Here is a 23,054-nt window from a genome sequence, read left to right on the forward strand (position 1 = left end):
CAGCCTTGTTTGGGGAATTATTTTCTGGCTCCTCGTCGTAGGGGGCGGGACTGCGACGCTTAGTTTCTGGACTAATTGGTAATTAATACCAGGGCTGCTGAATGCCACTGCACTCAAGGTTCAAGGTTGTACTTTATTGTTACATTCTTGTGTACAGCCAGGTACATAAGAGTAAAACTTATTTTTGTTTGGCTTCCTTACAGACAATGCAGCAGCATAGATATTACATAACATCAAACAGCAATCACTGCACACAAAGTGATAGAATAAAGAGTGCAAGAAAGAGCGAACAACGAGTAAAAACAGATTATGTACATGTGCATGTTTTCCCTGTAGTAGCAAAGTTAGGTAAAGCTTTATGGTTAACATCTATTTTTGGTGCATTGCATCAAAGCAACATCAACGCATGGCACATGCTGAGAAGGATATTCCATTGTTTGTTTGTCACACCCCTGCCTTGGGTGAGGGTAATGTGCAACCTGACATAATCAAAATGATTGGAAGATTAGCATATTCAAGTATAGCAAACAAAGGAGACCAGATATTATTTCATATCTGAAAATAGAACAGAATATTCAAAGTAAAATACGTCATCATACATAAAATAAATCAAGCATTCTAATAAAATAAAAATAAAAATCAGGCCATCAAAATACTATAACATAAATGCATTTTAACCATGGTTGTTAACTAAATAGAAATACAAAAATGATCCTTTTGGAGACTAACAGCTTCACCTCAGGAGACCCAGGCAGCAGCAGACTGACAACATAAAGTGTTCAACTTAAGACCATATATACCCCCATGGCCTATCCCACTATAGACCAATTAACGAGGTGATTTACAATGCCCGTTCTGTTCAAATCTGTTGATGTGTAAATTCAATAGTACAGTTCTAATTAATCGGCTTATGTCTTAAAAACACAGGTCAAGATGTCTAATCTTAGTCTCACTCCAGGAGCCCGGGAGCGGCCCAAGGAAAGGGGTCCTGTCTCATTTTACCCCCTTTGAAGTACTGTCTAAAAACACCCCCCATCGGTTTTATTGACATCCTGCAGTTGTAGAAATAGTAAATTACATACAGTAAAGTTACCATCTGTCTCTGTCAGGCTGTTTGCACTCCAGGGCGGCGGACAGTCCTATTCTTAGGTCATGGGATTCCTTGAGGAGATAGTTATTTAGGGACCCAAGATAATAAAAGCCCCCAGGGTAGGTGTGAACTCTTGCCACTACAGTAGGCTGGGGTCAGCTGTTAGAGCTCCTCTAGCTCCTTTTGAGTTATATATATATATTCTGGTTGTCTTTCTTGAGTAAACTTACTCTTGCCAAATATGCATTTAGAACTAAGAATACAGTCTAAGTATTTCATTAAATATGGTAATCAATGTCCTATAAATGTCTGATATGGTACCTACGTTTCACTATTAGATCTACATGTTTAAACCTGTTAGCAGTCCTCATCCTGATATCTTTGTGACACTCAGAATAGCTTTTCGAGTTGGGTCCCAAAAGTAGGATTTGGTTAACATATAGTTTGTCTTTTCAATTGGTAAAGTTTACTAGGACTCAGAAACAGTTACAATGTATTCCTCTGACATTTCATTCTTATAAGTTAATATGTTGAATAAAGTTTAGTATAGATTTTGTGTGTCCTCGTGCCATGTTTTAGTTGCAGGCTAATGTCCCGCCTACCCCCACAGGCGGTTCCTGTAAAGGCAACGTTTTTGATTGGCTGAATTCAAGCAGGGGCTGTCGGCCTGATCCGGGAGGGAGGGACGTTACTCTGAGATATAACCTGGTGTTTTATTCATAATGTGTTGGGTTGACATTAAGTAACGTTGATTTGCAGAGACTGTTTGCCTAATGCCAGCTCCAGTTTGGGGCCTTTGTTTCCTGAAACTTTCCTGTTGAACCGATACTTTGATCATTAAAACTTGATACCGAAACTTCGAGGATTTTCTCCGTCTGCCATTCTTTTGAGAGGAACCACACTGCCCGTACTACTAACTCCGTTCCTGACCGTGAAATATACGACACTGTAAAAAAAAAAACCCAAAAAAAACAATATTTACACTTGTAGATCTTTAACTTTGCTTTCACTTTGTTTTCAGTGTCCCTCTTTGACACAAAAACCTTGTGAAAATAATGGTTTGGCCCAATTTGGCCCCAATCAGTGGTTGCAGGTGTGTTTCCTGGCAAACCTTGAAGTCTTGAAGCTCATTTTGGACTCGGCTCTCATCCAGAGCAGCGTACATTACGGTGAGAGAGACGGAAGTGATGTTGTTTGTTAGCGTTTCCTTGAATAAAGAACCTAACGTTTGTATAGCTTGCCGATTCTGTTTGTCCATATACACCACCTAGCCCTACAAGCAGAACCCAATGCTACTGAAGTTTCTGACATTTTTGTGACTCAGATAGCATGGGGTCCTATTCCACCTCTACCCTGCCACCTGGTACGCGGACATAAATAAAACATAAACACCGTGGATACGGCCTGTCTGCGCTCTTTGAGGACTTTTTTTCGTGTGAGGGCTTCTGAATGTGTGAAGTATAAGTACCTATACATACCGCTGCGAATATCTCCTGTGGCGCGGAAGCCGTTAAGTATTTTTGTTTGACCGATTTGGTCGCTTTGATTCTTCTTTTCCTTCCTTGTTTATTGACACATCATTGTACCGCCTATCTGGCTAGCTAGTGGCGCTATAGCTATGACAGAGCAGATCAGAGGCAGGAATGTAGCCAGCACAAGCCAACCCCGCAGTGGGAGGCGGTACAATTGGATGTCAATAAACAAGGCAGGAAGAGAGGAATCAAAGCTTCCAAATCGGTCGAACAAATAAAAAATACTTAACGGCTTCCGCGACACAAGAGAATTCGCAGCGGTATGTATAGGGACTTATAGTTGACACCTTCAGAATAACGCAAACGAAAAGAAGACGTGAAACGGCGCGGACACGATGTTACCGAGGATTTTTATGTCCGCGTTCCAACATTCCCATACGAAAAAAAAGTAACGCACAGGGACCCTACGGGTCAGCCCGGTTCGGTTCGCATTGGGCTGACCCAGGGGGTTCCGAGAGGGGCTATACACCACCCCAGCAAGCGTGCACTCTTGTGGACATGTACAGCACAATTTGTTGGCTCCCTTGGTCCCTTTTCGTGACAATTTGTGTGGTCACCTTGTCACAGCTTGGGTTACACACACACACATGACGTCACGACACACACACACACACACACACACACACACACACACACACACACACACACACACACACACACACACACGTGTGTGAAGCTCTGAGTGCCATCACTGTGTGGTTCACCTCCTATATCTAAACCTTAATGTGTTTCAGACTCTCTGGGTGAAGCTCTGAATGCCATCACTGTGAGCTCATCAGAGCTGGGGGACGAGGAACTGAAGCCTCACATAGACACCCTGCTGACCGCTCTGCTGGACAAGAGTGAGTGCACGCATGCACGCACATGCACACACACACAAACGCAGACACACACTTTTACTGTTGCGGAAACCTCCCTAGACACAGACACACTCTCAGAGTTACAGACCTGTTATTCAGGGATATCTATTTATGTGTTTCTGGTAGTATTATTGTCCACTCATTTTGTATGTCCGTGGCAAAGGAAAATGTTGACAAAAATGTCCACCACAAGCCAACATGGCGATAGATGACCGCTGAGCAACAGCATTCTATTTGTTTTATGTCAATAACCTTGAATATACATCTTTTCCTCCCAGTGCGACGGAGCAGGTGAGATAGGATGTTGATTTGCATACATGATTAGCTATTATTTACATACACGTGAGCAGCTGTCTAGGTCTGTCACGAACAACGTGTCATTTTTCCTAATGATCCATGATCCGTTAACGTACGCATAATTGCAATTATCGATTTCATGTATAGTTTTTGGCATTGGAACACTTTCGAACATTATAAATAATAATGGCCTTTCTGTAGTCTTTAGCGTTATTCATAGTCTGGATTTTCGGTGGTGAGCTGACCACCGAACTACAACATGACGTCACGAGCCGCGGTGAAGAGCAAACCACCGCCACCGCCCCAGCCCTTCTCTCTGTTTTTACTCACCACCGCTCAACGTTATTTCAGCTCCGGTGGTCAGCTCACCACCGGAGCGGTGGTCACCTCACCACCGAAAATCCAGACTATGAATGAGCCTTTTGTAAACGGAACATTGCATGGGGCAGATTATGACAAATAATATGACAATATTCAAAGAACTGACTGACGGTGACCGATATCAATCCATCCATCTTCAACCGCATATCCTCAGTCAGGTCACGGGGGCAACAGCTTCACCAGAGACCTCTAGAGTCTAGACTTCCCTCTCCAGAGCAACATTAGTGACTTCCTCCTGGGGGATCCCGAGGTGTTCCACGGCCAGTGAGCCGATCTCCATCTGATCCTTGGCCTCCCAGTGGGACGTGCCTCAAGGACCTCCCTATAGGGAGACACTCGAGAGGCATCCTAACCAGATGCCCGAACCTCCAAATCATATCGATATCAATGATCAAAATAACAAAATAATAAAGCAAAATGTCTTATTTTCTTTGAGCAGAAATGTAAAAAGCTGATCTACAACGTCACCACAAGACCACATGCACGCAGTTTTTTGAAAACATCATGGAGACGATTATGCGAAAGTAATTGAGATCATGTGGAATAATTGCGACGGGGTGATTAAGTGCTGGTGCTGCCCTAGAATCACGGCATGTGAAGTGTGGAAGGAAGAGGCAGTGCAGAGAGGCTGATAAAACATCTGCTGCATCTCCTCTGTCTGTGAGGAGGTGTGATTTGGGCTACGAGCCATATCTGTCTCCTTGTCTCTTTCCATGTCTCTCTCCCTATATCTCTCTCTCTCTTTCTCTTTCTCTCGCTCTCTCTCTCGCTCTCTCTCTTTGTGTCTGCCTCTCTGTCTCTTTCCATGTCTCTCTCCCTATATCTCTCTCTCTTTCTCTCGGTCTCTCTCTCTCTCTTTGTGTCTGCCTCTCTGTCTCTTTCCATGTCTCTCTCTCTCTCTCTCTCTCTCTCTCTCTCTCTCTCTCTCTCTCTCTCTCTCACTCACACTCTCTCTCTCACTCACACTCTCTCTCACACTCTCACTCTCACTCTCACTCTCTCAGTATCTAAATCCATCTCTCTCTCATTTCTGTTCATCACTCCCTCGCACGCACACACACACACAGACACACAGGCATACACGCACGCAAGCACACGTACACAGAGAACAGATGAAAACGCCACACTTACGTTCCAAGAAGCATGCTGTGTGTATCTGTCATGGTTTTGAAGCCATGCTCCGCCCCCTCTCATCATCATCATCATCATCACCATCCAATAAACACTCTCCATTTCCTAGCTTGCATAATGCACGCACGCATGCTGCACGCATGCACGCACACAGACGCGCTGCACGTGCACGCACGCACACAGACACGCACCACTGCTTCAGACTAGAGTTCAGATCCAGTTCGTTGGGTTTTCCGGTTCATTATCCTTTCTCTTGGTGTGTGGAGAGTAGGTAGACGGACGGACGAACGGAGGTGCAGCACTAAAAATGATCTGCACAGGGGCACTCATGGGGGTTAATCCGGCCCTGACAGACGGTCCTTTAGGGAGACGTTCTGGTGCTATCTAAAAGAGGAGGTGAGCATGGCCTAGCGGTCAGGGCGCATGCCGCCACATATAGGCTCTGGCCTATTCGAGTCCCGTTCATGACGACCTTTAGCTGCTTTGTCTGTTCTCACTTGTGACTATCAATAAAGGAACAAATCTATGACACTATGATTGTTTTTGCATGAATACAGAGTGTAGAATATGGCAGCGAAAGGTTGAATTCTACTGTAAAAGGCTTGGAGCTGCTTTAAAGGGCATCAGCACATAAAGGCAGGCAGTGGCACTCCATCGATCAGCATGCAGTGACTGAACACTGAGCCACTTGGTGACACACGGCCATAATTTGTCTCCTGCTGGAAACTGACAGGAAAAGAGCATGTTGTTTCCATATGCAGTAATCACATCATGTGCATTTGATTGATCGTGTGTGTGACTGTGTGTGTGTGTGTGTGTGTGTGTGTGTGTGTGTGTGTGTGTGTGTGTGTGTGTGTGTGTGTGTGTGTGTGTGTGCCTGTGCGTGTGCCTGTGCCTGTGCGTGTGCGTGTGCTCATGCGCGTGCGTGCGTGCGTGCGCATGAGTGTGTCCTTCCACAGAGAAAGGTGTTGCAGAGGAGATTGTCCAGAATGGGATTCTTCCGTCATTGGCCCAGGCTTTACGCAGGAAAAGTACACTGACCTGCCAGGTGGCACTGGTGGTGGCAGAGATGGCACGGGAAGGTATATACCACGCGCACACACGCACGCACGCACGCACGCCTTCACCAGTTTAAATAATATAGCTTATTCTGGGCCAGATCTGACTAGTCTTGGTTTTACTTGATCTGGCCCCAATCGAGATGAAAATCCTTCGAGACAATAAATATTATTATTATTATTAATAGGTGAAGTGATTTATTCACAGTAAACTGGGAGGCAAAATATATTATTATACATATAGTATTATACATTTCCCTGGCCTTTGCATCAAGTTATATGGTGATGGAGAACTCTGTGCCGTGTTCTGTGTCTACAGAGCTTGCACTGGAAAGTCGCCAGAGAAAATTAATCTGAGCATTCCGATGTTTATCTTGTTAGGCTGGCACCCATGCACCAACACACTGCGAAGTGTCACATTTCTACATGTCGCCCGCACAATGTAAGAGAAAGCTCCCCTCTACCCCGGAGGCCAATGTCTATTCATGAGTCTCTCATCTTTATTTTATAACTCTGTGGGCTTGGAAAAACTGCAGTTCATTTCACTTACTGTGGAAAAGGACAAATTATTTAGCTTCAAGCTCCCGATAATATTTTACGCGCAAACTGCATGGCGAGATACCTTGTAATCCCTTATTTTGTATTGCGTTCTTTCTTTTTCTTTTTTCTTCCATAAATTAAGAGCCTATAGTTACCAAAGGTAGCGAAATTACCCGAACGGTAGGCTACAGCGTGTCTGTCGACTGTGAACCTCTTTAAAATTGTGAGGTGTGTCTATGGGTATTTATTAAACCGATGAAAAGTATTAACCCTAGAACACTAAACATGGGTGATTTTCACCCGGACAATTATATTTTTGTAAATTTCATAATGTTGCTGATGTCTGAGGTGGGTGGGTCTTTCAGTACCTTCATGATGCTCAGTGACATCATAGAAGGTAGGTTTGTTCCCCTGCCCACATCCCTCTTTTTTGTCTACAGTCAGGTATTCGGGTGAATTTCACCCATGAAATCCCATATACACCCACAATGGACTTTTTATTCATTAATTCTTGTTCTTCACTGGACCATTCTCACATGTCCTAGAAATGGTTCCCAACTTAATTTCTCTTTTAGGAATATTAAAAAAAATATATATGCCCATTTTTCACCGATTTTTCCCCCCCATTATAGGGCCATGAAATCAATTTTTCGTTTATTTGGGAAAAGTCAGTACCTCAAGTTGCCACGTATTGCTGCACTTCAATATTTTGATGAGAAATATGTTTTATGGAATATTTATTTCACATTGGGTTAAATATACCCGTGTTTAGTGATAACAAAAAAAAAAATTCTCTAGGGTTAAGAGCTTGTAACTAAATATTAACTGTATACGTTGAACACAGTTAAAATTTTCCCCCTGTTTCCTGAAAATACAAGTACGTTATGGTAGGGCAAACATGGCACAAAAGAGCCACCGCTGTGCCAAAACAGTCAGAAGAGTGGACTTCTCTCTTTCTTTCAGAACCCTGTGGGCTTCAATGCCGCTTGAAAGACCGACTTGATTGATTCCCTCCCCCGTGCAGGGTGCGATGCGGTGCCGGGTTTTCGTTATGGCCTCTCTAATGAGGCCCCCCCGTTGAACAAGTCCTCCACGCTCAAAATAATCATAACAAAAAAACAAACCAAGCCTTTTTTTTCCAAGTGCTGTTTGTGCGACAGTGCGACGCATTGTAGACTTTTATACATTTGAAAACTTTAAATGAGACGTTGTGCATAATAAGTATAGCCTACTTTAAATGTTTGTACTTTAAGTATAGTCAGGAGTGGCTTATTGTCGGTATATCAGCCGGTAACACACGGGAGTCTGTCCCTGTTACAATGCGCTATAGTATAGACCCCTGGGAGATGGAGTCTATCCCCGTTACAATGCGCTATAGATAGACCCCTGGGAGATGGAGTCTGTCCCCGTTACAATGCACTATAGATAGACCCCTGGGAGATGGAGTCTGTCCCCATTACAATGCACTAGACCTCTGGGAGATAGTCTGTCCCTGTTACAATGCACTAGAAGCCTGGGAGATGGAGTCTGGGTCTGTTACAATGCGCTAGAACTCTGGGAGATGGAGTTTGTCCCCGTCACAATGCACTAGACCCCTGGGAGATGGAGTCTGTCCTTGTTACAATGCGCTAGAGCCCTGGGAGATGGAGTCTGTCCCCGTTACAATGCGCTCGCTAGACCCCTGGGAGATGGAGTCTGTCCCAGAGTCTAGACCCCTGGGAGATGGAGTCTGTCCCAGAGTCTAGACCAGGCGTTCTCAACCTTTTTGGCCGGGGACCCCCGGAAATGCTTTGGAAATGTCTCGGGACCCCCGCCCCACCCCCTCCCGACCCCCAATATAAATTGACTGCTACAATAACCTTAATAATAGAGACAATACACCATAAATAAATACTGAAACCAGATATAATCATTAAGGAAGGTTTATGCATGCACTATGTGTACTATATGTAAACTCATTTCCATTTTCCAGCCATTAAGTCGATCGAACCCATGAACTTGTGGTGCAAAAGGCGAGACGTGAGAGCTCTACCATCTGAGCTATACCCGGACACTCGTAACAGACTTGTATAGCAGAGTATATTTAGTAAAACATTTCAGTGCATTTTTTTCCCACCACAGCCAGTGAAGCGCCACAGAGATATAGTACAGCTGCATTTTCACTTCAGCAGCACCTTGAGAATTTGTCCTTAGCTGACTGTTGTTTTCACCTTGTTCTGCCTATACGTGGTCCTAGCAGGACTATCAGTCACTTTAACTATGCTGTCATTGACTTGACATCCCCACTAAACCTGTGACAATGTTTTGAATACATGGTGTGCGTGCGTGCGTGCGTGCGTGCGTGCATGTGTGTGTTGTAGCGGCGGTGAGGGATTCGTGCATCGAAGCGGGCCTGGTGACAGCTCTGGTTCCTCATCTGAACAGCGAGGACCAGGAGATGCTGCTGAACACTGGAAGAGCCATCGGACGCATCTGCTTCGACAACTGTGAGTGGTGATGATGATGACGATGATAGTTTGTGATGATCCACCTTTTCCATTTAATTTAATATCAGCACCACTGAAACGTTTTATAGAAAACTGTCAGGATTTAGAAGTCATTTTGTAGAATCAGTTCTCAGGTCTAAATGTCATTTAGACCATGCTTTATTGTCACATCACAGTTTGACATTTAAGTAAAACAGTGAGTGAAATTAGTTTTTGTGCATAGTTCCCAAAGTTTCGTTTTTTTCCAACAAGAAACAAACGGAAGAGGGGGGACTCGATCAAGGCAGGACAAAAACATTTGAGCAAAGCTTTTACCACAAAACGTACAAGTAAAGGGGTTTCCCCTCACATCAGATATGGACAAGCCTTTGCATATTTACACATATGACCTGAGATAAGATATACTCTTTTTGCCTGGGCCATGGCTCAATGGTCAAAGGCACCTTGGCTGGTAATCCAGTCTGGCAGTGTGCCGCAGGACTCCCGATCCAGACGGCCTTTACTGCATGTCTTCCCCCCCATCTCTCTCCCCATTTCCTGTCAGCCTACTGTCTGTCCCTCCATAAAAAATATAAAATAAAAGGCAAAAGCCAAAAGCCAAAAAAAAATAAAAAATAAAAGATGATACAGACAAGACTTCAGGAGTTTTTTGTTTTTTTTTTAATCCAAAATGAGGGTATGTCTACAATAAATGTGAAATGTAAATATGAAATAAATGCTTAAACATGTAGCTAGGTGTACTGTTAGAGTCCACAGAAGTGAACCTTTCAAGCCTGTTTTCTCAACTCGCTGTTTTCTGTAAGCCATATCTCCAAAACTGGTGGGTCAAACTGAACAACCAATATGTCAATTTGAAGCTATGATTCCCTGCTTTCGTCTTTCATATGACATGAAAAAAACTAATATAATATAATAATAATAATCCAATGATTGTCTCCCATTCACGGTGGGTCACAACTCACATATGACGATAATGTCGATGATAATGATGATGATGATGATGACGTCATACCTCCCTTCCTTCCTCTGTCCCATCCCTCCCTCACATCCTTCCCTCCCACATCCCTGGTCCTACCCCCCCCCCCCCTCCCCTCCCAGCGACCCAGCAGGATGAGTTGGTGGAGAGTGGAGTGATACCCAGACTGGTGACCATCATGAGGCAGTACCCCCAGAACGACCCACTGGTCAACGTGTGCCTGCTGGCCCTCTGCAACCTGGCCGATATGGGTCAGTGCTACTGGACCAATTATACGCCTTGATGCAACCTGACTGATATGTCCTGGACCAATGTTATACCTTGATACAACTTGACTGATATGTCCTGGACCAATGATATGCCTTGATGCAACCTGGATGATAATATCATCCAGGTTGTATCAAGGCATATGGATGATAATATCATCCAGGTTGTATCAAGGCATATCATTGGCCACGTTCTGCTCAGGACATATTACAGTATGTCCTGAGCAGAACGTGGCAGATGTTTTAACGGTGTGTGTGTGTGTGTGTGTGTGTGTGTGTGTGTGTGTGTGTGTGTGTGTGTGTGTGTGTGTGTGTGTGTGTGTGTGTGTGTGTGTGTGTGTGTGTGTGCGCGCGCGCCGTGCATGCGTAGACTCGGCCAGGGAGGCGCTAGCAGAGCAGAACGTGGCAGATGTTTTAACGTTTCAGCTGAAACGGGCGCCTGACGCCGAGCGGAGACACGTCATCCTGGAAGTACTGGGAGCGCTGGGAGAGAGTGGTACGCGCACGCACACACGCACACTCACGTGCGGCAACGCACACTTTTTAGCCCCAAATTCTGTTTACAATCAGCATGACTTAAGAATTCTTCATAAATGGTCAATTTCAACGCATTTTCTTTTGTTCTTATGATAACTCTTAGTAGTCAGTTAGTTAGTACAGTTAGTAGCTTGTTGTGGACACTAGTTACACCTGCATGTGAAATAAAAGACAACAATTGTATGAAGTTTGTGTAGAAGACAACATCTGAACATGGTTCACCTTCATATTTTATATTTCATGTAAATATGGATGATCCTATTGATTTTTTTCTCACTGTTTATTATTTCTATTTTCACATTGACACTTGGAGAATGACGCTGTTGCATTGTTGTTGTGTTGCTAATGCATTGAAAACAAACGCCTGTCTGTCTTTCTCTTGCTCCCTGTGTCTCTGCCTGCCTGCCTGCCTGTCAGACGTGCTGAAGCTACAGTTTGCTGAGTCGGGGGTCCCGGAGTCTCTGTCGGAGATGATCCGGGGACTGCAGGGGGGCTCGGACCCTCACGACCTCTGCAGCATCAAGATCGCCTCCAACCTCATCGTGTCCCTGCTTCTGGGAGGTGAGCCGCACTATAGCTAACCACTATAGTAACACCCTGTAGTTGTACCACCTCATCGACAGCTATAGGACAGTGACACCCTGTAGTTGTACCACCTCATCGACAGCTATAGGACAGTGACACCCTGTAGTTGTACCACCTCATCGACACCTATAGGACAGTGACACCCTGTAGTTGTACCACCTCATCGACAGCTATAGGACAGTGACACCCTGTAGTTGTACCACCTCATCGACAGCTATAGGACAGTGACACCCTGTAGTTGTACCACCTCATCGACAGCTATAGGACAGTGACACCCTGTAGTTGTACCACCTCATCGACAGCTGGGACAAACTAGACTAAAATGTTACGAAGAGACTAGTGGACAAGAGATCCAGTATAAGTCATTTTACATTTGGTTGCATGCTGAAAATAGCCGAGCTCACAATGTGTCGCAGTGCGACGCATTGTGAGCTTGTAGATCGTACATCAATGTTTTTAAAACACACACAGACAATACACAATAGCAGCATTGTACAAGGTATCACAAGAGTATCACAAGAAAGAACATCAATTGCAATCAGAAAAAGTATATGAATATAAAAAGTACAAGAGAGTATTCACAATGAATAGTATCACATGATAAGTAATAAGTATAACAGACGAGAGGTCAAGAAGTTCCTTCCCCCCCTAAGAGCTATATGAACTATGTGGCGGTTGTTCAGTAGAACAATTGAAGTGGGACGGAAAGACAGTTTGAAGCGGTTGCTCTTGCAACGGCACGCTCTATTAACGTCTGCCAGAGGGTAACAGCTCATACTCTGAAGATAATATATGTGAAGGATCAGACAACACTCTATTTGACAGACTGAGCACCGTTTTCTCAAAGATTGTCTGAAGAGAATCTTTCCTACCAAAATACCTTCATGGCTGTTTTTTTCCATTTTAGCTATTCTTGATTTGTGTCCCCCGGCCAAAAACGTTGAGAACCACTGCTCTAGGGGACCAGTCGAAATTTAGGAAATGGGGGGCCTGGAGGACAATAGGGGAGGGTAATGGTATTTTATAGCATTTCCTCCAGGGGTACCCCTACATACATTTCCATTTTGTCCCTAGCCCACCCAGAATTAGAATGAAATAGTTTGAGCACGATTGACATAGAAATATGGGTTTTTCCAGAAAACTGTCATGATTTAGAAGACATTTTTAGAATCTAGTCTCAGGTCTATAGCATCCCAAAACCCAAGACTGTGGAATAATATGGTTTTCTGCCTTGGGGAGACTAAGGGGGTTACGTCACGATTCTGGCTCATGCTGGACACTTCACTGGTGCCCGGGAGGCGACCCGGTGACCTTCTGATTACCCAACAGCCTCTCCACTCCGACCCGGTGACCTTCTGATTACCCGACAGCCTCTCCACTCGCCCCCGAATCATATACGCTCCCTTGCTGTGGACACCGTGAACAATGTCCTTCTGTGTAATCACACAGATGACGGCGGCACGGCAGTGCTGGCTGAAGCACTTTTAATCAAGCACAATCTAACTGATTGACCCTAATGATGATTTGGCTGCTGCAACAAGCCATAATTATTGCCTGTGTGTGACTGTGTGTGTGCGTGTGTGCGTGCATGCGTGCGTTGCGTCAGATGAGTCCATGCAGAAGTGTTTCGGGGAGGGGACAGGCATGGTGTACCAGGACGTCCTGTCATGGCTCCAGTGCTCCAACACTCAGCTCCAGCTGTCCGGAGCTCTGGCCATCGCCAACTTCGCCAGGAACGGTGAGATGGTCGCGAAACTCATGGGCACAGATAAACCCCTAAAAAAATGTATCCGGAAACTTAATTTCAGTCTATTATTTCTCCTCTGTATATCGTTGGGAAACCTCATTTGTGATTACTAGTCACCTTTTATATAATGTTTTTGCCACAACTTTTGGAACCCATTTTTCACCAGGTGCCAATTGCCTAAACTGTAATCCTGGACGCTACTCTCTCTCTCTGCCAACCTGGGGAGAGGCCCGAACTGAGCTCATGCTTCCTTCAGTGCATGAGGAGTGAGCAGGCCGCTTCTTATCGCCTGACGTCTTATCACCCTGCGTCCTGCGGGGAAACTCCCCGAGGACGTATAGTGCGTGGAAGGAACACTTTATTCCACCCTTTACGTCCTACCAGGGAAACTCCCTGAGGACGTATAGCGTGTGGAAGGAACACTTTATTCCACCCTTTACGTCCTACCAGGGAAACTCCCTGAGGACGTATAGCGTGTGGAGGAACACTTTATTCCACCCTTTACGTCCTACCGGGGAAACTCCCCAAGGACGTATAGTGTGTGGAAGGAACACGTTATTCCAACCAGTTCCTTTCCCCTCCATCGGCAGTATAGAGACCTGGATTACTGCATGTATATACCTACCCTAGGGGATGCGGGGAGAACATACTAATTAGTCACTGACTCACTGATTAGTCACCTTTGCAATGAGGTACACGTTGCAAGGATCGTGCATTCGTGGAATAGCTAACAGTGTGGGTAGAAATGCCACCCCAACCCGCAAATATGACATGAGAGGAAAATGGCTGCTCTGTGAAGAATATTCTTCTCAAGGTTCAAGGATTGAACTTGTGTACAGGTACATAAGAGTCAGTTATACATAATATAACATCAAACAGCAAAATTCACTCTCGTTTTGAGCTTTGAGTGCTGGCAGGTGTGTGCCAGTCAGTCCCAGGTGTGTGCCAGTCAGTCACAGGTGTGTGCAGTCGGTCACAGGTGTGTGCAGTCGGTCACAGGTGTGTGCCATTCAGTCACAGTTGTGTGCCTAGCACCTGAGGGGGGGGGGGGGGGGGGGTGCTACCCACACGGTTAGCTGTGTTGCTCATTCCACAAATGCACGATCTTCCAAGTACCTCGTTGTAACGGTGCCTAATCAGGATTTCCAACGATATAAAATGCAATACCAATTGGTGTTATTGAAGGGGAGAAATAATCGACCGAAATAAAGTTTCCAAACTTTCTTTTAATGGGAGTTTTTATATTGTTTTAAGACATCGCTGTATTATGCTTTTGTATAATTAAAGTAAGTCACAATTGTACTTTTAAGTACAATTCCAATAAGTAAACGTACTTGATTCCTCTCCTCAGACAGCAACTGTGTGAAGATGTTGGATCTGGGCGTGGTTCCTCACATCCTCAACCTGTTGGAGCAACACGTGGACGAAGGAGACGTCTCTGTTCAACATGCTGGACTGAGTGCACTCAGAAACCTGGCCATCCCAGGTATGACTGACTGACTGACTGACTGACTGGCTGGCTGGCTGGCTGACTGACTGACTGACTGGCTGGCTGACTGACTGGCTGGCTGACTGGCTGGCTGGCTGGCTGGCTGGCTGGCTGGCTGGCTGGCTGGCTGGCTGGCTGGCTGGCTGGCTGGCTGGCTGGCTGGCTGGCTGGCTGGCTGGCTGGCTGGCTGGCTGACTGACTGACTGACTGACTGACTGACTGACTGACTGACTGGCTGACTGACTGACTGACTGAGGCTGGCTGAATGCAACGTTTAACCGGCAAAATAAAGAATCAGATGTGCCTTCTATTTCGACAGGAACACTGACCCGTTCCCAGTTCCCTCATCTCCCTCAGTCAGCACTCCTGCCACTCCCGCCTGCTTTCCATCAACCTAGCCTGACATTTCTATTTCGTTTCACTCCATTATTCAGTACATAATATACGTTTTTAATGGGCATGGCTAGCGGTTCAGGGGCTGAAGCAAGTCAACCAATCAGTATGTAAACCCTGCTCTTCACCGGATCCTTTCACAGCCTCGTGTCGTGGGTAATGCCGCTCCCGAGTCCCAGCCAGCGACTCCTCCTGAGAGTCAATTTATTCCCAGTAAATACGATTGATTGATTGATTGATTGATTGATTGATTGATTGATTGATTGATTGATTGATTTATTAACAGTTTGCAGAATTACAGTACGTTTCAAGTACAACTCAATATAAAAACTGTTAACAGTGAGTGGACGACACCATAAAGCATTACACTTGTTTACAATAGGGCCCACCATTTTCAATTCATCAAAACATTTAGAGACGTACGAATATACACAACTATATAGTCAAAAATAAATCATCATAGGAGGAAAAAGGGAACAGGGGTGGGTGAGGGATTCAGATTTTACGGGGGCCAGTTTTGAATTGCAGCCGTCCATAGGTGCCCTTTGAGAGCAGTTTTGAAGGGGTCAAGGGATTTGCATGTCTTAATGACTGTTGGTAGGGCGTTCCACATTTTGGTGGCATAGGAGCGAAATTAATTTAATCCCTTGTTTGTGCCGAATCTGGGTTGCGCATGGTTTGTTGAACTCCCTCTGGTGTTGTGGGTGTGGACTTCATTGACATTAAGGAAGTATTTAGACAGGTACGTACATGGGTATCTTGGTGGTGTAGCGAATCTTGTGAACCAGACCCATTGCAAGGTGCTGTACTCTGTCGTCAACCCTAAGCCATTCCAGCCTGTCAAAGTGGGCACGAGTCGTGCTATACGGCTTTTTTGCAACCTTTGTTTTTGTTCTTTGTTCTTTTAGTCTCATTCTCTTCTCCGGTGCCCCAGTAACCTCACTCACCTGCACCTCCTTAAAAACAAGTTATATATAGTGCTGCTTTCATTAAAGGCTAACATTCCGGTTGTATAAACTATTTGGATTAGAGCAATAGTGATTTTATTGATCATTCATTGAAATGAAATAACAACAATGTTTACATTGTTGTCATTTCAATTATATTATAATTGAAGAGTAGGGTTTAACCTGGATGTTTAGCTTTAATAAAAAATAAATTAAGGTTATTATAAACCTACTAAACTCAAACTAGCGAAAAAACAATAATAATAATAATAATAATAATAATAAACAACATTTCAGTTAACTGGGGAAAATAATAATAAAAAAAGCTAAACTATAATGACCACACACGTTGCCACACACAAAGACACAGACTAACACGAGGACACTGACATTGTGGTAAACTTGCAAAGTATAACGGTTTATGCTGTCAACAATTTATTTCTGTTCCTTGCTGTGTGTTACAGGCAGCAACACGATGATCTCTGTTCCTTGCTGTGTGTTAGGCTACAGGCAGCAACAAGGCATCTCTCTCTCTTTCTTCCTTGCAGGCAGCAACAAGTTGATCTCTCTCTCTCTCTCTCTCTCTCTCTTCCTTCCAGGCAGCAACAAGGTGCGCATGCTGGAAGACGGGGTGACGGGGAGGATCAAAGGGCTGCTGCGCTCAGACATGCCTCCGGTGCAGTTCAAACTGCTGGGCACGCTGCGCATGATGGTGGACGGACAAGGTAATAATAATAATAATAATATAACGTGATGGTAAAGGGCTGTGGCTGTGGCTCAGGAGGTAGAGCAGGTCGTCCAATGATCCGTGGGTCGGCGGTTCGAATCCCGGCACCTTCTGTCCACATGTTGAAGTGTCTTTCGCATCCAATGAGTCGGTCGGTACTAGCTTGCCCCCAGTGGTGTGTGAATGTGGGAAGTGAGGACGCTGGCGTCGACTGTTTGTCGCTTCACCTCCCAATGTATGAATGAATGAACCGTATATACCGAAAATCGCTATAGAAATGCAATTCATTATGATGGTGGACCAGGGTACAACAACATACATGTCAATTCATTATGATGGTGGACCAGGGTACAACAACATACATGTCAATTCATTATGATGGTGGACCAGGGTACAACAACATACATGTCCGTACACGGACAAATGTGTCCGTGGCAAAGACTTGGTCTTGTCCGTGGCAGATTTTTTTGATTTTCTGTTTTCCATTATAATGTTCTTATTGTGATCATAACACCCACTTACTGAATGTCAAGTCTCCAGGTTTTCTTCAGAATAAGTATGACAATTACCTACATAATGCCTAATTTGCATATTTAAATGTACAATTTCAGAAAATGTGTAATGCAATGAATCATTGTCTTCGTGTAAGTTTCATGTTGATAACTATTAATCACATTTTTACCTATTCACGTATAGGCCTACTGTAGGTGAAAATTATAAAATGTGTGATAACTATGAAAAAGCTACTCCTGTGGAAGGGTTATCATATATTAATTTGCCCTTTTTACCCGTCTATGTAGGTTTTGACGACCATGCAGCCTAATGCAAAGGTTACACTGCATTGTAGATGTTATTTAGACAGATGTTATAGACTATAGAGCAGGGTTCCCCAATTAATTTTCCTCAAGGGCCATATTTTGACTAGCGTACCAGGCTGTGGGCCGAGTCTGCACGGGCGAGGTCGAGGTCTTGCCCTGAAAATTCATTTTCAGGGCAAGACCCCATTTGAAAAGGATGCCCAGTTTGATATGCATAGGCTACTGACCCCCATTTAATGCTATTCATATCTGGGACCCTTAAAAAAAAAAAAAACCATTATTTGTTTTGGAAATTCTTTCATGGGCCACAAGGGGGCGCTCTGTGGGCCGCAAATGGCCCGCGGGCCGCCTATTGGGGAACCCTGCTATAGAGTGTCGCAGTCCCACCCCCGACGAGGGCCCGGGAAATAATTCCCCGTTCATTTTCCCCATAGACTTTTCAAAAAGTATTTATTTAAAGATGCTTATGCCGCGGACAAAACCAACTCTTGTTGTGACAAATCATGACAATAAACAATAATTAGTAAGACGGAAAAAAAGGCAGGGTACAACACTTTTTGTTTTGTTTTACTTCTTACTAATTATTTGTGTGTGTTTATTGTTTTTCTCTCTCTCTCTCAGAGGAGGCAGCCACAGTGCTGGGTAAAGATGAAGAGTTGCTGACTCGTGTCATGGAGTGGTGCGAGGCCAAAGACCACGCCGGGGTCAGAGGAGAAGCTAACCGTCTGCTGGCTGCCCTCATCAGACACAGCCGCAACCCTGTGAGTCGCACACGCACGCACGCAGCCACGCACGCAGCCACGCACGCAGCCATGCACAGTCGCACACGCACGTGCACGCACACACACACACACACACACACACACACACACACACACACACACACACACACACACACAAGCCTGATCTCAGAAATAAGTAAACGGAATTGCAATTCCGTAACATATACGACTAGAAAATCCCCAAATCCGTACATATGACACTACTACTGTTTTGACCGTGACAGAGGCGTGGCTTTCACTAGTACGGAAGTGCTATTTCTCTGTGGCTGGGTGAGTTCGGGTTTAACATTATTTACTATTCTGCCCATATCGGGTTACAACTCGGACGGGGCTGAATCAGCTCTACCGAACTTCGCAACACTCGACACGGCAACTCCCGTGGCTTAAGTTTGGTAGAGACGGCGACCCTCCGTCATTGTCTATGGGGAGGATTTCAGAGTCATAATAATGTACAGATTTTTGGCTTTTCTAGTCGTGTATGTATACGGAAATGCAATTCAGGTATTTCTGTGAGATACACACACACACACACACACACACACACACACACACACACACACACACACGCACGCACGCACACACACACACACTGCACACACCAGTTCATTCCGACGCCTTATTGAGACTTGACTTCTTCCTCTCTGGACAGGAAGTGATCCGTGCCGTGACCAAAGCCGATGGGGTGCGACACCTCATCTCCATGGCAACCAGCGAACACGTCATCATGCAGAACGAGGCCCTGGTTGCCCTGGCCATAGCGTCTGCTATCGACATGGGTGAGAGAGAGACACCCACCATGATGGTGTTTCTCACTGTGAGAGAGAGACACTCCTGTTTCTCACTGTGAGAGAGAGACACTGTCTCACTGTGAGAGAGAGAGACATCCCGCTGTGATGCTGTTTCTCACTGTGAGAGAGAGACACCCACCATGATGGTGTTTCTCACTGTGAGAGAGAGACACTCCTGTTTCTCACTGTGAGAGAGAGACACTGTCTCACTGTGAGAGAGAGACACCCACCATGATGGTGTTTCTCACTGTGAGAGAGAGACACCCACCATGATGGTGTTTCTCACTGTGAGAGAGAGACACTCCTGTTTCTCACTGTGAGAGAGAGACACTGTCTCACTGTGAGAGAGAGACACCCCGCCGTGATGCTGTTTCTCACTGTGAGAGAGAGAGACACTTTCTTCAGGGCCCACTTGGGAATCTCAACGCCGTTCGCACCGGCCCACCCGTCAGACCACTATAAACACATTTCGAGCCATACCTGTATCAATACGGGTTACGAAGGTTATCTCTTGACTGCCACGCCCGTAAATATATACGGGTTACAACACCCGTTTACGGCAGGCTTCTTATGGCAGCCGCCTATGGCCTGAAACGGCGCCATCTTGAAACGAACGAGAGAAAACCAACCAGTTGAAAAACGGTCATCCGATCTCCATAGAGTCCCATAATGGCTGCGAACTTCAGCGGAGTATATCTCGGAATTAATCCTCAGATTTGGTGAAATGAGAAAAAGTATGATTTTAGGATATGCCAATACAATGATCGTGCTTCGCTCCGGTTAGCATATTATCATCTTGCATGCTAGTTTGGGACCCGATTGAGCGACGGACAGGATGTGGCTCTTACGTCCGGTCCCACGCTTTGTAGTTTTTTGTTGTTTTCGCGTGGCAAGGGCTACTGAGGTGCCCGAAAACATGCCGGCACGGAATGTGAGACATATGAACCAATGTGGAGTTGTAAATGATAGTACGTCTGTAGACGTAACAATGTGTTACAAATGTAACACAATCATACAAATGTGAACAAGAAATGCACTTTCTGTTTACTTCTGTCTCTCGCTGTGTGTGTGTGTGTGTGTGTGTGTGTGTGTGTGTGTGTGTGTGTGTGTGTGTGTGTGTGTGTGTGTGTGTGTGTGTGTGTGTGTGTGTGCGTGTGCGTGTGCGTGTGTGTGTGTGTGCGCGTAATGACATGGTGCAGAGTCTTTGCGTGATTCGTTCCAAGAAGCCAAACTGCTGCCCACGTTGCAGCAGATGCTGGAGGACCCTGCGGGCGCGGTGGAGGTCAAGTTCAGTGCTCTAGGGGTCATCTGCAGCATGGCCAACTCTGGTACGTTCCTTTCTACACTTCGGACCAAACATATGCACGCAGTGTGTGTGAGGGACAACTAAATCACTCAAACCAGTGGTGATTTTGGCGATTAGAACTGACGAAACAACAAAATAAAAATCACACCCGTGTGAAGTGAGGGGCTAATTGTTTAATCCAGGGTTCCACCACTCGTAATACGCTAAACCCGCTATTTACTTGCGCAAGCAGAGCGCGCAAGTAATATTTTCGCCCGGTCTGTATGCACCTTCCCAGCCAACCCGCCACTTTTGATGCGTATGCAAATAAAACAGCAAATTTGTGCCTGATTTGCTGGGACCAGATTAAATACATGACCATATTTCTTACGTCATCATTGAGAGCTAGTCATACATATACTATATATATAATCTGTAAAATAAAATAGCAAATTGTGCCTGATTTGCTGGGACCAGAGTACATGGTGTGTATATGTATGACTAACTCTCAATGATGACGTAAGAAATATGGTCATGTATGTAATCTGGTCCCAGCAAATCAGGCACAATTTGCTGTTTTATTTGCATACGCATCAAAAGTGGCGGGTTGGCTGGGATGGTTTTTGGCACAAAGTAACCACAGTATACCGCTAATCAACTTACACATTACATATATATATAGTATATTTATAACTAGTTCTCAATGATGACGGAAGAAATATGTGGATCAAAGGACCCAATGCCAGAGTGTAATTGGTTTTCGATGGTGACGTAATGACGATATGTTTTAGTGTTGGGAGGCACTGATTGACACAATCCAAATTCGTCACTTACGTATTCATTACGACATTATGTTTCGGGAGTGTATAAAAACAATGGTAGTGTCCAAACAGTAAATCATAAAGCTTTACGTTAGTTTCATTCAACATTATCAGGTAGGTAGGTAGCAAATAGTTACACCTAATAATTAGACATTTCAAACGTTCCTTCACAGAGATACTGAGATTCCACAGTTTACAGCGGGCGAAAGTACTTGCGCGCTCTGCTTGCGCACTAGTTGGCCATTTATGGCCTACTAGTGCGCAACAAGTAAGTATGCACTCGACAGAGTGCAGTTCTAGTTGTTTAATGCGTTTAATTCGCCGTTTTAAAATAATTAAAAATAAATAGCGGATTTGTCCCGGACCTGGTGACGAGGCCGTCGCGTTATGATGACGAAACCGGAAATCAAGTCATCCTCTGGATAACTGGGGGTCCTTGAAATTGAAATGGTTCAGAGTCACTGCTAGAGCCGTACAAATCTTCTCTTATGGGGGTCCCTGGCATATCTTTTTAAATGGGGGTCTACGGCCTCATACGTGTTAATTTGGGGGTCCTTGACATGAAAAGGTTTTAGAACAGATGCTAGGTTTATTGTTTTGCTGGTAAAAAATTGTTGTTCTCTCTCTGCAATCTACTGATGTGAATTTTTAACTCGTCCCTCTATCTGTCATCAATCATCGTGCAGGTGTGACTATTTAACTCGTCCCTCTTATCTGTCATCAATCATCGTGCAGGTGTGATGAAGGAGGAGATGTTGGGGATGAACATGAAGGAGAGCCTGGCTAAACTGACCCACCACTCCAGCCCCAAGCTGTCGTCACAGGCCTCCTCTGTGCTGGCCCTGCTCGGCGACGGCAGCTAGAAGTGACAACTCAACTGCACTGAACGCCGCTTCACTGCAAACAACAACAACAGCAACTAAAACGTATCATCTTTTATTCCAGAGGTTTTCAACCTTTTTCATTATTGTTTTGTTCATTACTTCCATTATTTGTTCGGCATTTGAGCCACGTACGGACCACCGTGTGATTTAGCCTCGCAGACCCAAAACTAAAGAATATTTATTTTGTTATCATTATTTTGTCCCACAATTCTATGCTGTATTGAAGTGGCACAATAGGAGAGATAACAGGCACATACATTGATCAAAATAACAATTCTTCTACAAATTTAAATAAGTGTGCAGTTGTTTAACAAAATTGTAACTCTTGATAGTGTAAAAAGGGTTCATTTTGGTCTATAAAGATCTATAAAAGGTTCATTTGGTTACCAACTCCATAATTTAGCTGAGGACCACCTGGAACCCCCTCAAGGACCACTGGTTGAAAACCACTGTTTTGAGGCATCTCAGATCAACTTATCTTCCTGCCACTGTATGGACCGTATTTCTTGTTTCAAGACCTTTTCCTTTACTCTGTTTGTTTACCTGGGAGGGGACAGCACACATCGATGGCCGCGGCGTATATGGAAGCAATACGTACGGTTGAGTTAAGGACGCAGTGTCAATATGTGGCAAG

The 23,054-nt window shown here is 44.8% G+C and overlaps 1 protein-coding gene across 1 annotated transcript in view; it reads left to right on the plus strand.

The window, feature by feature from the left end:
• The window catches only part of LOC310865567 (rap1 GTPase-GDP dissociation stimulator 1-B), a 31,268-nt gene extending 8,816 nt beyond the window's left edge, over window positions 1–22,452 (plus strand). The window contains exons 2-14 of the mRNA XM_083774726.1: window positions 3,357–3,464; window positions 6,251–6,373; window positions 9,250–9,375; window positions 10,474–10,602; window positions 10,988–11,113; window positions 11,572–11,715; window positions 13,346–13,477; window positions 14,838–14,972; window positions 16,915–17,040; window positions 18,482–18,621; window positions 19,292–19,418; window positions 20,630–20,758; window positions 22,272–22,452. Coding sequence (XP_083630852.1) covers window positions 3,357–3,464; window positions 6,251–6,373; window positions 9,250–9,375; window positions 10,474–10,602; window positions 10,988–11,113; window positions 11,572–11,715; window positions 13,346–13,477; window positions 14,838–14,972; window positions 16,915–17,040; window positions 18,482–18,621; window positions 19,292–19,418; window positions 20,630–20,758; window positions 22,272–22,399 — 1,673 coding nt within the window. The 3' untranslated portion in view covers window positions 22,400–22,452. The remainder of the gene's footprint in view (window positions 1–3,356; window positions 3,465–6,250; window positions 6,374–9,249; window positions 9,376–10,473; window positions 10,603–10,987; window positions 11,114–11,571; window positions 11,716–13,345; window positions 13,478–14,837; window positions 14,973–16,914; window positions 17,041–18,481; window positions 18,622–19,291; window positions 19,419–20,629; window positions 20,759–22,271) is intronic.
• The last annotated feature ends 602 nt before the right edge of the window (window positions 22,453–23,054 follow it).

Source organism: Protomyctophum parallelum (assembly GCF_964188405.1).
Source record: "Protomyctophum parallelum genome assembly, chromosome: 10".
NCBI classification, from domain to species: Eukaryota; Metazoa; Chordata; class Actinopteri; order Myctophiformes; family Myctophidae; genus Protomyctophum; species Protomyctophum parallelum.